Below are 16,820 nucleotides of genomic sequence, written 5' to 3' on the forward strand. Positions count from 1 at the left end.
CAAGGAACTGGGCCCAACTGTACTGCCAAGGAGACCGTAGTATCCATAATCCAATAGGGTTGCTTTAAAATGCATTGTTTGACATAGACTGTTGGCTTGAAGGACACAATTATTAGACGCATTAAATGCTTTCGTTGACCGTGTGTAGATCAGAGCAATAACCTCTGTTTAGCTCTTATGCAGCAAATTGAAACTCGCATATCTCATGCATAGATGGTGTGCCCTAAAACATGTTTCAAAGACCCAAACATCTCTAGGACACCTTTGTTCATGTCCATGCAAAACATTGCTTTCCAGACACACTAAAGGAGGTAATCACAGGGTGGATTGAATCCTTAAAGAAGGCCTAAGCATTGCTGCCATTGATTTTATAAATGTGAACATACAGCAGACCATGTTTACCAGAATTCTTCCTGCATGGAACCTTTCAGAGTGGTTATAAAAATTCTCCCAACAGTGTGCTATCCATATGACTCCTTCCCAAAGGGTCACCTTTGTACTTTTAACTTGTGCTTTGGGAGCAACGTACCAATCACTAAAATAAGGTAAGCATAAGCCCTCAGCAAGCTAAGCATGCTCTTGTATTGTTCTATACAATAAAGGCAACAATAACAAGAAGATACAAAACAATGCAGATTTTGCTTTCGTGAACATTACTATCACTTAGGAAATGCAAGTACATTATATTTGTTGGCAAATGAAGTACTTAGTCTCCCAACGTTTACTAGTACTACTATGTGCTTCCCTCCGCAACCAACTGCAAGTTGCCTATTTAAGCATTTCAGAGTCACTCAGAATAACTTTCAACTTTCAATGCAGTAAACTAGTTTCACCATTTCCTTGCCATGGCACATCGACCACACCAAATGGAAGGAGAAAGTTGGTAGCCAAAGTACATAGGCCATGCGACACAAGTACAGTAAGAGATGACAAAAAACAGACTGGAACACTGCTGAAGTGGGCATTCACATCAACTGAAGGCTGGATAAAGAGATGGGGCTGTAAAAGTGAGTGTAAGGGGGGCCTGTACCGTGTGCAAGGACGTTCATCTGGACCTACAGCCCTAGATCGGTTATACTGTGAGCTTGTTTTTCAATTTCATCTACTTTGTATCCACTCAGATTAGCCTTTAGAGCTTGCTCTTACCACCTCAGACTACTGATTAGGCATTCCTTCAAGCAGATTGGCAAGTGGTTTGGACAGGCCCTAATGATCAGGCCCGTCTGGCAAGCACTTCTAAGTGGGTAGAACTGCTCAGCATAAGAGATGTACTATGCAGAAACATGAGAAAGGTCATGGAGGATGTATTTAGAATTTTGCTCTTGCTAATAGACGTAATGAAATGCTCCAAATTTTTGCACTTACAATCACCCTAGCTGGCTAATTCAGAGGATTTCCTAAGGTTTTGATGAAAATAAGAAGTGCTTCAACTTAAAGAAAAACAGGCTCTGACCTCTGTTTTGATTATCTGTCTTGTAAACTTTTCCTAATTTAAGTTTGGGATTATTGTGTCAGTCTGCCGTGCAACGGACAGCACTGAATCCAAATGAGGCTCATAGGGCCCAAAACGCTGGTCAGTACAGAAGAAAGCTGGCCTCATATTTCTCTTATCCCAGCCGTGTCCTGCCTGGAATACAAACAAAGCCCCATCTGGAGAATGCCACCACCTTCACTACAGCTGCCTACTAGAGAGCACCTTCCACTGTCTCTTATCTACTTTGCCTTGTGTAAGAATGCTTCACAATCAAAGAAAAAACTTCACTCCCCAAGTACAGCCGATACCTTCAGAGTTGGACACAAAACTCATTGATTATTGTGAATATACATAGACTTCTTCAGGCGAAAAAGTTCCTTACAAGAATCTTACTGTTGGCCTTAAGTCCTTCCAATGCCTGCTTCAACTACACAAGGACACCTCTTGAATCACAAACCCTCTATGTTATTAATGATCAAGCCTTGCACGAGACAATTTCTACCTAAAAATCTTTTAGAGAACCAAAAAAACGCCATGGGGCATATCTTCTGTCGTGGGCCTTGGCACAGACACTCTGATCAGATTGCTGTTGAAATTACAGAGAGTGAAACAAACATCAATGCTGGTTCGCATGAGCCATCAGCAGGCTCAAGCACAGTGCATCAAAATGTATCCTGCACCAATAATGAAGTATAAAGTTGGGGAAAGGTGTGAGATTAGTTAACCGGTCTGTACAGAAGAGGTGTTATGAACAAATTGCAATTGGAACCATAAGATATGAGAGCAAGCAAAAACTAGAAGTTTGCATCCCTTCTCACTTGGCATCATCATCACCGTCATCAACATCCCAGCTCAGATCTTCCTCATCTTGTTCCTGAGCAGAAAATCTTCTTTGAATGTCCTCCCTGGGAACCTCCGGCACCTCCCAGCTGCTATTTGATGACCTTTTGCCGTCATTACTGCTAGATTCCTCAGCATCTTCAGCAACTTCCCAGCCAAGGTCATCCTCATCCTCAGGAGTGGCCTTTACAAGAGCTTTATCGTCGACATTATCTTTGACCTGTGTCCCAGGTGATCTGTCTGCAGTGCCATCTCTTCCTGTTTTGATTTCTGAATCATCTGGCTTCACCTGCTCTGATTGTGAGTGTTGAACCACCTCCTCAGATGGATCAATGCATTTTCCCATCACAGCTATCTCATCATGGACAGCCCCACCTTCATCAACCTCCTCTTCTGTATCCCAACTTAAATCCTCTTCCTCGGGAGCACTTGCCCGTTTCACCAGGTCTGCCCGTGCCTCTTCAGTCTGTTGAAGCTTGTGAAGCCGATAAAAGTACCTTGTCCAGAAAGTTTCTTCACTCACAACCTCTGGCACGAATCTAATGAAAAGCTCTTGAAGGAAGGTGTTGTCGGTGAGGAGAGAATCAATGTCCTGCTTCTTCTCAGGCAGACTAAAAGCAGATTTCCATGCTGTATAATCGGCAAGTTCGTCTGGTTCATCGCAGTAGGTGCTACTGTCATGCTGCATAGCCATAACCTGCGCCTCGAAACGGCTGTATTTACCACCAGAAAGGGGGACAGGGGTATTATCATACCTGGACAAAGAAGAGGAGGATGCCGCCGCAGCAGTGATGGCGGGATCGTCATCGTCTTCGATCCTAAGCACAGCATCTTTGCCTTGAGCGATGATGTCTGCCGTTCCTCGCCATACAGAGCTTGAGAAGTCTTCGACAACCTGGCCAACTGATTCGATGGACTCCTGAGCGATGGAAGCGCCTGTTTCCAATGACGTTGGCAGGTCCTTGACGGCATGCGCGGCGACCTCTGCAATAATCTTCGTCTCCTTTCTCAGGCCGCTGCTGAACTCTTCGAGATCTTTGCGGTATGCCTGCAGAATCCCCTCCGACTTTAAGGTTATGGACTTCACCAAGCCGCCAATGCCCCATATGCCTGCCTCCTCCTGCTGCTGCCCCGGGGTTTCTCCGTCAGAGGAGGCATCGGAAGAGGCTAGGGTTTTCACATCAGACGAGTCTAGGATTTCTGCATCAGACGAAACTAGGGTTCCCGCATCTTGCGATGAGGAGGATTCATCTTCCTGGTTTAAGGCCAAAACATCCTGAAGCTTGAAATCAGAAAAGAAAGAGGACTTGAAGAAATTCATGGCGAACAGAAGAACCAGCGGGCTGTAGCAGAAAGCAGAAAACCCTAATGGCGATGCCACGGTAATCCTGATCGGCGTCCCAGGAACGAAAGACCCTCAGACGACGGAAGAGCTTGTGTCCTTTCCTTTACAAAACGGCAATTATAATATGATTCATTCATTTATTTGTGTGTGTGTGTGTGAGAGAGAGAGAGAGAGAGAGAGAGAGATATGCACGTGTGGTTTATGTGTGTATGTGCACAAATGTGTTTGTGTGTGCATGCACGTGTGGTTTATGTGTGTATGTGTGTAGGTGCAGAAATGTGTTTGTGTGTGCGCGTGCACGTGTGGTTTATGTGTGTGTGTGTGGGTGCAGAAATGTGTTTGTGTGTGTGTGTGTGTGTGTGTGTGTTGAGAGAGAGAGAGAGAGAGAGAGAGCGAGTGTTATTACAAGAGAAGGAAGCTCAAGAATGTGAAGAGGAAGAAAGCGATTAAAGGGACAATGATCCAAATTATACATGACTGGAATTATATAGAAAGTGAAAGGGAGGAGATTCCTTGACCATAGAGAAGTATCTTGAGAATTACTACAACATGCTTCAAGACACATTTAAATAGATACACGATTTCAAAATCGAGTGTGATACAACAACAACGGAGAATTAGATGAGCTTATATCTCGCCTTTTCAATGTGTTAAGTGGATTAGTTGTTGCAAACTACTATAGAAATTTGCAGATGAGCTTATACAACAACAAAGGAGAATTAGATGCAATGAGCTTATATCTTGTCTTTCCAATATGTTTAATTGGATCAGCTACAAACTACCATAGAAATTTGCCTCCATAATGTTGTGGAATGAATTTGAGAGGTAATACTTGGATCAACAGGGATTTTGGGAACAAACTATACTTCGAATGGAAGAAATCCATCGAAGAAAGAGTGTAAGTGTTTGTGATTATATTGGAAGTGAGGAGCATCATGATTATTGTAACAAAGAGTGTTCGTCAAGGAAGAAAACCTTAAAATGGTAATTTTTGCATGATCAAAGGAAAGAGTTAGTGATAAAATGCAAAACTTTAATGACACTAATAAAGAGTTAGTGATAAAATGTAAAACTTTAATGACACTACTACTAAAGAGTCAGTGATAAAATGCAAAACTTTAAGGACACTAATAAAGTTATAGATTTGAATGAATAAAACTAAAAGATCTGAATGAATAAAACTAAAACGTTAAATGGGGAATAGCTTTTGGTGAGCTTTTACAGCAGTGAGCTCCCAAGCCTAAATGGTACGCTTTTATAGTTTCCCCTTTTTCACGAAGAATGTTGTTTGGAACGATTGGTCATGATGACTTGTCATGCACTCCTCCACCTCGTCTATGATAAAATGAACATCAATAATAATGTGCAAACTCGCTCCTTATAGCTACTCTCTTTGTATTTGGGGACTTAGACGGATGCATCTTCAAAGCCTAGCCTCCATCGCATGGTTAACTAACAAATTATTTTAGGGTGTCTCTTTCCAACTGTCCAAGTGCTTGGTTACATCCCAATGGCTTGCCCACTGCATGAAATGGGATGTATTTGGAAAGGGTGGTATCTCTTTGTGGTGTGTGTGTGTGTGTGTGTGTGTGTGTGTGTGTGTGTGTGTGTGTGTGTGCACGCACATGCATGCGTGTGTGTAAAAGGTGCTCACCCATGTCTCCACCTATCATAACAAAGAGATCCGAGTTGTTAACAAAATCATGACGATATTTAGTGCATTTTGAGAAAGTTAAGCCCATTTTGGGCTTTGGTGGGAATGCAGACCTCCAGTGCAAAAAGCAAGCTTGCACTTTGGGTACTTTCTCAAACTTACCCAAATGTGATCATATCTATACTTAAATAGACTGGAACAGGCCTAATGTGTATAGCACGTCAAAATTGTAAAATTTTGAATTCAAAGAAAATGGTTTCTAGTAGGGTTATGGATATATGGGCATTAAGTGTCTTTGCTTTTGGGAATTAAAGCTCAGAGGTTGAAATCCACATTCATGGTAATGTTTATACTCATGTTGATTAGGAATAGGATGATGAGTTCATATAGTATATCCAAATTGTAAATTTACTTGTATTATGGAATAAAGTTTATAAAGCTACTTTTATAATGAGTTTTAGCGAGCTAAATAGCACACTGTCAACACACATATATGATGAATATAAACATTGAAAACTTAAAAAATGGTGCGCTTCCAAACACCATTCTTGATGGGGAAGAAGAAAACTGAAAAAGCTCCCCATTTTGGCTTGGTCATTTTAGCTTGGAATATCACTGAAGCTCACCAAAAATTCACACACTCTCCAAACCAAAGTTTATAAGAGATAAGGATGATGACTCTTCAATCTCACCCAAAGTAGGTTAATGAAGAAGTTGAAATGGAATAATAATCTTAACAGGGCCATGACTAACACAACAAGAGAGAGAGTGGTCTAAGACAACAAGAGAGAGAGTGGTCTAAGAGAACAAGATAGTGTGCATGGTCTAAGATCATTTGAAGATAGCAAATCAAAGAAAGCAACAAAGGAAATAACTAAAAAGCAATTTGAAATGGTGCTCAATTTACAATAGAAACCATCCTTCCAATGAATGTCCAATATCACATGATACTATTGTTAGATATCCTCTACTAAAAAAATTCATTTTGATTATTTTATAACAAGCTCAAGCAAATATGATATGCAATCCAGAAAGCAAACCAAGTATCCAATCATTCTCTTTGAAAATTAAAAAAAATCATTTTGACTATTAAAGAGTCCAAATATGAGGCTACTACTGCACTTATGCCCCAAATTATGGATCCAAATAAGCTATTTATGGATGCCATTGATTATGCAATTGGAGCTTGTCTATTCCAAGATGGTAGACTGTTAACTTTTTAGAGTAAAAGGCTATTTGACCCTTAATTTTTAAGGTGACATATAAGTAGAATTGGATAAGTGAACTAGCTTTTACTGAAATTTAGTTTTACCTTTATGACTCTTTTAAGGCATTAAATTATATATATGTAGCATAGCACCTAAGTGCATGGAGGGATTTTTTTAAAATTTGGGGACTTACATGCTATATACATGCAAGAGGGTATTCAAAAAAATAGTTATGTAATGTAAATTTTTTATGTAAATTTATATATAAGGGTTTTTTATTCAGAGTATAAACATAAAAGTGGGGTGAACAATTGTGTCAAAAAATGTAAAAACAAAGGCTATTTAGATACATTCTTACTTCACATACATGATATATGAGTTTTTATAGAGTGACTCCCTTAATAATTCACCTGAACCCCTTGAGGAGGACAAATGCGGTTGCATTGAGCACTTGAGCACTTGTCTGTTGCCTCATCTTGAAGCTTTTCCACCACTCTTTGCAGTAGACAAGTGCTCAATGCGATGCATTGAGAACTTGTCTACTGCCTCATCTCGAAGCTTTTCCACCACTCTTTGCAACACCTCAAACATATGTCAGTTCATGGAGTCATGCTCTTCACTCAACGACTCCAAGGGCTAGTCAATAGAAGTTGGCTATTATAGATTCCCACATGTCTCACATCATTTTGTGTTGTGGCACAATGGAAAGACTCTAGCCTTGAAAGTCGAATGGACAGCCACCTCAGTAATGGTAAAAAAATATGTGCATCACTAATTGGGGATGGTTAGATTCCTAAAGGCACCACAAAGCCATAAGGAGTAGATTTCATGTTTGCACCTTCACAAAAAACTATTTGGTTACGTAGCAAGTGCTTGGAAATTAAAAAGATACTAAACCACTACCATAACCCCTTTATCTCACATAAAAAGTCCATGTCCATTATGACCCCCCAACATGTCTACCTATTGTCCATACCCATTTGTAACCGTACAATCCTAAAATACGTGCCAAATAGATTCTGCTTTTATGCTACAAAAAGGGGCATACTGTGGAGGTAAACCACCCACGCCTTGACATGAGGGCTTTGTGAGTCAACACCTACATGAGCACCTTACTCTTGGGCTTACAAACAACCAAGTCCACAAAGACTCAAAAATCCCATGCAATGGAAGCCCCACATTGACACCTCATTTTAGCCAAGGAATGAGACATTTTAACAACATGCTACCTTGTCTTGCTTGGGGTATTCTGCTAAGCCATGCTTCACCCATCTCCACACCTTGGTCCATGGGGTCCCTTGATTCTAAAGGGAGCTAACTTCTTCAGCAAGCCATGCATACATTCTTCACATTATGATTCTCTTATCTACAAGACTTTACATTATGAATCTCATGCTAATATTTCCATTTTCAATGTTTTGTATCCCATAGATCTTGACTTTGTCTTTTCTAAATCCCACTTAATATCCAAGCCTTCAAATAGAATTATGGGAGCCATTTGAATTTCCTTTGGCCCCACACTATTTTCCTCCTTCAATGGTCCATTAAACTGAGCCTTCTAAAGGCTCTTCCATAGGTCCAAGCCCTCGGTGCAAGTAGGGAACTTGCCACTTATCATAGCAATGATGCCTCCATTATCCCTTTCCACATCTTGCATTTAGTTAGGCATACCTAGTGGTTGACTAGAATCAACTCTAGGCTAAGCTTCTTCTCAATTGTGTATGGCCTGTGTAAGCCACTTTCTTCTAGATTTATCTATCGTTGCTTTCACATCCACATCCTCAAACTACCAGAGGACATATCTAGATTTATCTATCGTTGCTTTCACATCCACATCCACATCCACATCCCCAAACTACCAGAGGACATATCTAGATAAATCTATCGTTGCTTCTAGATTTATCTATCATTCCTTTTTGGTAAGCAATATATTTTTTAGTTTATCTTGGTTAGAGGACATATCTAAGCATCTTCCCTTGTCAATAGCCAAGCTGTGTTTGTTAGAAGATCACAATAAGAAGATCACCAGCAACACAAGAAATAAACCAAACTCGCTACCTCCTACTTTAGACTCATTCACGTTTCCATTACACTACACTTGGTTGATGACAAACCCAACAGGAAAAAGTGATATAATATTGTTTTAAAAACCTAATTGCATAAAAACGGGCGCCGGAACCCACCGGAGCCCAAAAAGTGACCGGGCCGGCGGGCCCGACGCCCTTTCCACTATGTCAATACAACAAGCATGGGAGCTTGGGATCTATCCTCAGCCCACGGTTAGTCGGAGTATGAGCCAAGCAATCCAATCCAAAGTCAAGGGATCCAAAAAGACCTAGTTATCTGGAAACCAATGAGGGTTCACAAGATCCGGAATCGGGGGGTGGTGTATGTCATCCGGAAGGTGGTGACAATAGCACAATCCCGAATCCGAGAGGGAAGCAGATCATTTTGAGTCTCACGGTTCCGCCAATCAATACAAGCTGACTCAAGCCGCATCGCGCCGATTCACACGTTCTTTTGCTCAATCATTTCATGCTCATATTTAAGCATAAAATTCATTAATCTTTCCATGATTGGGAGAGAAGAGGTAACTGAAAGAAAAATGTGATAAATTATCATTCGGTTATAATTTTGAGATGTCTGGGGGGGTAGCCTAGATTTGTCCATGGCTTGGATCTTGGTATAGCACCAAGCTCTCCTTGTCATGTGCAAGCTTGGTCTTGCATTGGCATGGTGCGCTGATCGTGAGCACCCACATTTCTTATTATCATGATGATCAATGGGGAAGAAAAAAAAAGCGGTGTGAAATTTGCTTAGAGAGAGATCATAGAGCATCCGAGTGCACATTGTTGCATACACCATGTAATAAAGGGGATAAGTGCAAATATTATTGCATGGTGGATTTAGTAGCTGAGTTTTATGGTATCATTGAATCCTTAAAGACGGCATCATCCTCTAGGAGGTTGGAGAGAGCGAAGAGAAAACTATGTAATTTTTCAGATATTCTAGAGGTTATCCTTAAAGACGACATCATCCTCTAGGAGGTTGGAGAGAGCGAGGAGAAAACTATGTAACTTTTCAGATATTCTAGAGGATGCATATGATTATTGTGAGAAAGGTAGACGTAAGTCTTGTTCGAGTTTGAAGAGGATAGAAATATTGCAATCATAAGGAGACGTATGAAAGTGACTCAGAGTCAGATAGTGATGATGAGAGTGATGTTGACCTTGATAGTAGCCAGGATATTGGGATGGATATGGTGGGAGTTGAGAGTGTATGGGAGAACGAGGAAGGCCGAAAGTGCCAAGAGGAGTTCTCAGATGTCCCTAGCTTTACATCAAATGGATCCCAGGGTTTTGGCTGATGGTCATGATGATGATGATTCACTAGAGTACACATACTCTATTAGTGATGGTCGATTACACAAAGCTCTTCAGTTGGAAGAAGAGAAATCCACAGCAAAGGAGGCTTTGGTGTCTGACAGTGATTATGATTGCATGTCACCTCGTAGTCTGGAGGTGTGGTTTTCCATGGTTCCTAAGGTGGTTATGTCAGCGAATGCTAGCTTTCCATACTCGACATCCAACAGCTTGTTGTGTTCATGTGTCTTATCGACATCCTTAAGATCGTAGTGGCCTTGGTTTTTCCAAGGAGGATAACTTGCTCCCAGTTGTAGATATGCATATTCTTCCAGTGGTGATGTAGTCGATGATACTATCTCATTGATTCTTGATGATGATCCAGAGGAGCTAGCTTTGGCTAGTATTGATATTGGTGTAGATATGATGAGTATCTTTCACTCTATTTATGGTGATCCAGTTCTTCATGCGAGTGTGGAGACTCACATTGAGTCTACTACACATGATCCAAATTTTGAGGTTCCATATATTGAGCCTATTATGCATGGTGGTGATGATCACATTGATATGATCTTATTTGATGGTTCACATGATATTGATCTTCATGCCAATCATGTTGATGATGTGGTGATTATGCAATTTTAGCTTTCTCTTGATCATCATGCTGATGATGTTGATATTCATGATATTATTCTTGATGATGCTATGGTGATCCATAATGATATTCATGATATATTTATGCATGATGGGATCCATATTGATGGATTTTTTCATGTGATGGAGAGTTTATTCCATTATTTTATGAGGCATGATGGGGATGATTTGCTTAAAGTGGGTTTACAAATATTCACAAGAGATATATTCAATTTGTTAGCTATAATGGGTAATAAGGCATGCGGTTATTAAAGGAGATTTTTCTATTCTTTTTCATATGATGGTTATTCATGTATATGCTTATGGATTATATGGTACAGCAGGATGGTATGGATTTTTATATACTATTGGCATGCAAATATTATTCATTTATGGTTCTGTGTTGATTTTCTGTGATGAGAATGATCTCATGTTTTGAGCACATATGTTTCTTCAGGATACTCCTTGTGCTATGCAGCGCATAGAGAGGAAGGAGCAAATTTATGATATCACTTTGATTGGTGACACACATGTTCTTCATCACGAGGATATTTATGTGGATCATAGTCATGATAATCATTCTTTTGATGATGATATCTATTATGATATTGTGTCCGAGTTTGAGTATTATGATGTTCTAGATTATGATCTAGAACATGGATTTTTATATACTATTGGCATGCAAATATTATTCATTTATGGTTCTATGTGTTGATTTTCTGTGATGAGAATGATCTCATGTTTCGAGCACATATGTTTCTTCAGGATACTCCTTGTGCTATGCAGCGCATAAAGAGGAAGGAGCAAATTTATGATATCACTTTGATTGGTGACACACATGTTCTTCACGAGGATATTTATGTGGATCATAGTCATTATAATCATTCTTTTGATGATGATATCTATTATGATATTGTGTCCGAGTTTGAGTATTATGATGTTCTAGATTATGATCTAGTTTTTATTTCCTATATGGTAGATCATGGTACAATGGAGAGACGGAATAACTCTCTCACTTGTAGCAAGAGTAGTACGATCCACACGTAACTCAATCCAATGGGATTTGCATCCCTTTCGGAGCTAGGGATTCAACCCGTACCGGTGCACAAAAGCTTATCCAATTAATGGAGAGAATGCTAAGAAAACTACTACTATTGACATAGATTCAACACACACTCAAGCTCAATCTTGCCATACTCATTCACTCATCATCCCACTCCTTCATACATCCAAACAAGAAGAAAGCTAAGCTATTGCATACACAAGCTCAAAGCATCCTTCATTCTCAAAATCTTACTCCCTAGCATGCACACAAACCTTGAAGCTAACAACAAAGAAACATGCATACTAGAGAATAGACAAGAGAAGAGAGACAAACATCACTCATTGCATTGAATTAACAAAAGAATAGAACTTACAACAATGTTGATGGGGAGTGAGAAGAGCTTGCACCTCTATGGAAGAAGAGGGAGAGCTAGTCTCAAGAGAGCTCAAACATGAGTTTGCCCAATGTGTCCATGCTCTCAAATGAGCCACCTTTTATACAAAAATTCTAGAACTCTCAAAAGTTCCCATGTGGGATTATTGTGAAGCCCTCTCCCACATTCATCTACAAAGTGGAACTCTTTACAAGAGCCCTAAGTATCTTTTTTGTTGCTTCCTTGTATTGATCTTCATTTGCATGCAACACTCTCCCCTTCCTATTTTGCGCACGTCCTCGAGCGCGGTAGTAGCAAGAGCTGCAACAAAAACAATTGATACGAGTAAAGTCCTTTATTGAAAAGAAAAGAAAAGAAAAGAAAAATCAGCAATGATGACTTCACACGTGAGCATACAAGTGTAGGGCTGATTAAAGTTTTAATGAGTACTAAAATAGGTGAGTAAAGACTAGTCAAAGTGAGACTTAAGTAGTAGATAATGCTACGTAAAGGCAAGTGTGCTTTGTACACCGCCGGTTATGACTGCAGTCTCAATGTCCTATAAGTATGTAAGTTATTCCTAAGTGGCAACCCTACTCCTAAATATGAGCAAAGGTGATTGGGACTCTCTCTTTTTTTTCTTTTCTTTTTTTTTAATATCTCTTGATATGTGTGTAGAAGGTGATAAAGATTAAGTTTCTATCCCAAAGAGACCCAAGCATTGGCCCAGAGACCTCCGCCAAGAGAATCTAAAGACCGCTAAGTATCTCAAGGGCGACAGACCCTTTTTCTTTCTGTTATGACCTAAGGAGTACCCCTTGAAGATGAGAGCATCGGTCTTGAGGGCCCATAGTGTACCCCCGAGTCCTACCAACATCTATCAAGGCGATAGATTCCTCAAAGTTCTTCTTCTGAAGTTTTTAGACATCAGTGTTCACCCCATGGAAACCAAGGCATCGGCCCCAAGGTGCTAAGACAACCCCAGGTCCTACCAAGCATTTCACATGGCGGTAGACACTTCATGTCTCAATTCACTTTGTATATATATATATTTTTTAGGGTATATTCTCATAAATTTTTATGACTCCTAGCACCTAGCTCATATCTAAGAGATAACTACCACTAGGGATAACTAATATACCTTAAAGACATAAGTACTTGGCATACTCCCTTGGTATATATCCTACACTGTCTTTGGATAGACATATCTTTTACTAAGTCTTCTAAGACTCTAGAATTCACTCACCATATTTTAACTACAAATCAAAAACTCAAACCAGCCAATATTGTGTACATGCAAACCATATATTCGAAAGATAAGAGCACTTAAAGAAATAAAGATTAAGATTTGCATACACCTGTTGTAGTGCCCTGTTGATGTTGTTCGTTTGCCTTGAATAATTGGCTGATTTTGTGCAGATTGCTTCTCCTTGATCCCTGTAGGCATAGCATATCTCCCCCCTTCCTAATTCGTGTGCACGATAGGTGGACTGTAGGGGCGTATCTGATGCTCTTCTTAAGCTGAGATCTCTGCAAAAATTTTATTAACCAACAAAGAAAGAAAACCAAAGAGTAAAATTTGTTAGTGGTGCCAATCACCAAATATAGCCGAGGGGAAAAACCCAGTGGGAGAAAAGTGCCCTGGCTTGTCGATCTTATTGCGGAGTCGTTGAACTTACCCTTGCGCTGGTGGTGGAGATCATCTCAAAAAAGAACATAATCCTTTAAAGGCATAAGGAACCACACTATGCAAACATTGATCTACCAAAGAGCTTCAATTGTAGTGTTAATGCCTTATCTTTGGTGTTAGGTATGTCCTTCTTGAGTGGAAATTTTATCAATTGTCTTGGAATTTGAGCAAGATAAGAGGATTTAGGCTTTGAAATGCTAGAATCTATGCTCAAATGAGACTCCTTTGGAGTTGGATGTGTCTTAGGTACACCAGTTGATGGTGGAATTGTGTAACAAGGAGAATTTGGGACAACTGGTGACTCATTACATGTTTTAGGAAGATGAACACCAGTAGATTTGTAGGTGCTATTACAACCACCTATCTTATCTTGAAGAGTTTGTATTGATTTCTGTTGCACCCACTGATATGGGCAATCAAGGGTGGCTTTTGGAATCTTTCTGAAACACTCTTTTACCCTTGTCAAAGCATGGCATTTTGGAAGCCAAATTGCCGTTGCACCCTCATAATAGCCTTGTGCTTTGAGCACATTTTTTGGGACCCATCGAGTAACAATCCGAGGTTTGGGCTTGGAAATGATGTGCTTCTTAAGAGGCTTAGCAACTGGACTAGATGGTACAAGTTTGTACGCATCTTTGGGTAGCCACATTGATAATTCCTTCTTGCCCGGCCTTCTTTGAGCAGCAACTAGAGTAGTTGGAACATGCCAGCCATGGCCCTCACTTGAGTACTCATCAATTATCCACATCATTTGTTTTGGAGCTTGTGTCTCTTTCTTATCAGCATCATTAACAAATTTGAGTGTTAAATTCTGAACTGAGACTTCCTCGACATGCATAGCTGTTGTGGATGCATTCCTATAGTACAAATCATCTCGAAGGTTATGTGGTTGTACCATTCGTATAGGAACAATATCATATCCATCTGAGTCACAGAATTGAATTGGCTTCGGTAAAGCACATGTCGATAATGTTGCAAGGACATGACTCCATTCTAATGGATCAATTAAATGCTCAGGGAAGGGTTGTGGAATGTATGCCTCGTCTGATACACTTCGATTACCCTTAAGTCTCTCAATGTTGAAATCCCTACATGAGGCTCCACACATCCATAGATCTTCCCGCCCATCTGACAATGTAACTCTTGAGCCCTCAGATGAAGCGGAATCAAACTCATCTATTGGAGACCTTGTTACATCACGATATGAGTGATTCCTTAGGTTGACCCTTGTGATGACAGAATCATGTCGGAGGTACAAATAATTGTATCCCCAATCTTGAATCATTTGAAATTGTCGCATGAATGGTCTACCCAATATCACTTCATAGTTTGGATGCTTTCCGAAATCCACTACTGCAAAGGTGTGCTCATATTCAATCCCACATGTGGTGACCAATATGTTCTCAAGCAGCCCAAGGGGATGTTCTAGGCCTCCATCTGCTAGCTGCAAGCGCATCCTTGTACTCCTAATAGCTGGTTTGCCCCATTTTTCCCAAATGGACCTTGTCACAATGCCCACTCCTGCGCCACTATCAAGTATTGCAGTTGAAGATACTTTTCGCACTTCTAATGGGAGGGTAGCATTTCCCTGATCGTCTTCACAAAATTTTCCTACTTTGTTGATAGGAACTGGCATTACATGCTTTGTCTCAGGGTGTATAGTACACTCATGGTGACCCTTTTGTAGCAATACCTGCTCTGACAAACATGTGGCAATATCATTCCACAACTCAGGTTTAAGCTTTATCAACTCAAGCAAAGGTAAGGTACAAGCCACTGGTGCTGACAAAATAGCCTGCACCATACTCATATCTTTCTCCTTTGTCAACCTTTTATGCATGGAGGGTATCCTCAAAGTTTGAGAACAGTTCTCATATTCCCCCAGATATGATGGTAAGGTTTTCATTGTATGCTTACTTCTAGGAGAAACAATTGTCTGAACTTCCTCCTGGATGCTTGGGTGTCTAAATTTGTTTCCCGTGCCCCTGGTAAAATCCACCTCAGAGAATGGAGGCGAACTAACAGAAGACATGCTCATTAATTTTCTCAGTTACTGCGGCCCACATTTCATTTGCCATGTCCTCATTAGCATCAATAACTTCATCATTGCATGGGAAGACAAGGCTAGGTGATGGCAGAATGTCATCTTTCAATGGAGTGTCAATTGGTGCAGACCTTTCGCTCTGAGCTTGTGAAATGAGCTCACTTTTCATTTCTCTACTTGATGACACTTCCGGTATAGTTTCTAATGTTGGCTTAAGAGAGGTTGGGCCCCGAGGAATAGGTGGTGGTGGTCCCTCAAGTATTGACTGAGCTTCCCTAATGAGTTGCTGATGTACAGCTAGATTGATCTTCTCCTCACGAGGGTTTGGGTATTCTTGAAGCTTTTTGGGTAGCTCAGATAAAGCTGCAATGCGACTTCTATGAGCATCAATGATGGCCTCTAGAGTCTCATTCACTTTATCCACAAAGACAGAACCCCCAGAACTAACCTCAGTCGTACTAGCCTCATCTTGTTTAACACTAGGCTCAGGTTGAGGTTGATGTTCCTCACACACTTCCTGGGATGTAAAAGTTTTATCCCGTATGTTTTGTTTAGAGGTCTCCTGAGAACTAGTGGATGTACTTTTAGTTTGTTTGTTTCGGTTCTTCTTTCTCCTAGTGGTCTTTTTTCTACTGGACTGTAGGGTTTTGTCCACTAGATTTGTCTTTGCGTCCCTAGTTCGAGGTGTCTCATCAGTTTGCATTTCTGCATTTCGTGTCTGTGATCTAGTCATGACTCTAAGTGGCACGACATCATCATTCTCAGATGAAGGTGGCGATGGAACTGTACCTACAAGGTTGAGTGAAACCTTTGGTTGAGAGGTGCCTTCCTCATGTGGTTTCAGCAGACAGTCTTTTGGGAAGTGTTCTACACAACACCCTAGACAATATCTTTCGATTGGTGGAAACTGTTGTACTGTTGTATTTGACCGAGATGCTTGCCTTGAGCGATGTGGACAATCACGAGCCCAATGGGGTTCTCCGCACTCATAACAGGGGCCCATTGGTTTGGCTTCTACTTTCCTTGGCTGCCATTGACCTGAGGGGCCTGGAGTCCTAGGTTGATAGCCGCCTAGCAACATTAAAGAGTTTTGTTCCCCTGGTTGAACGTCCAGTGCTGGGCTTGGGTATGCGGGACTTTCAAAGATATTTT

The 16,820-nt window shown here is 40.6% G+C and overlaps 1 protein-coding gene across 1 annotated transcript; it reads right to left on the reverse strand.

Annotated features, from left to right (window-relative positions):
* Positions 1-1,969: 1,969 nt before the first annotated feature.
* On the reverse strand, positions 1,970-3,768 carry LOC147621217 (uncharacterized). Its single transcript, XM_086823931.1, has one exon. It carries the CDS (start codon positions 3,633-3,635, stop codon positions 2,289-2,291), a length of 1,347 nt encoding a protein of 448 aa, XP_086680057.1. The 5' UTR covers positions 3,636-3,768; the 3' UTR covers positions 1,970-2,288.
* Between the last annotated feature and the right edge of the window lie 13,052 nt (positions 3,769-16,820).

This window comes from Cibotium barometz, chromosome 30 (assembly GCF_041138505.1).
Source record: "Cibotium barometz isolate CiBa-2024 chromosome 30, ASM4113850v1, whole genome shotgun sequence".
NCBI lineage: Eukaryota > Viridiplantae > Streptophyta > Polypodiopsida > Cyatheales > Cibotiaceae > Cibotium > Cibotium barometz.

Excerpts from the sequence above, each read along its gene's own strand:
- LOC147621217 (XM_086823931.1), bottom strand. The coding sequence starts at position 3,635 with ATGAATTTCTTCAAGTCCTCTTTCTTTTCTGATTTCAAGCTTCAGGAT.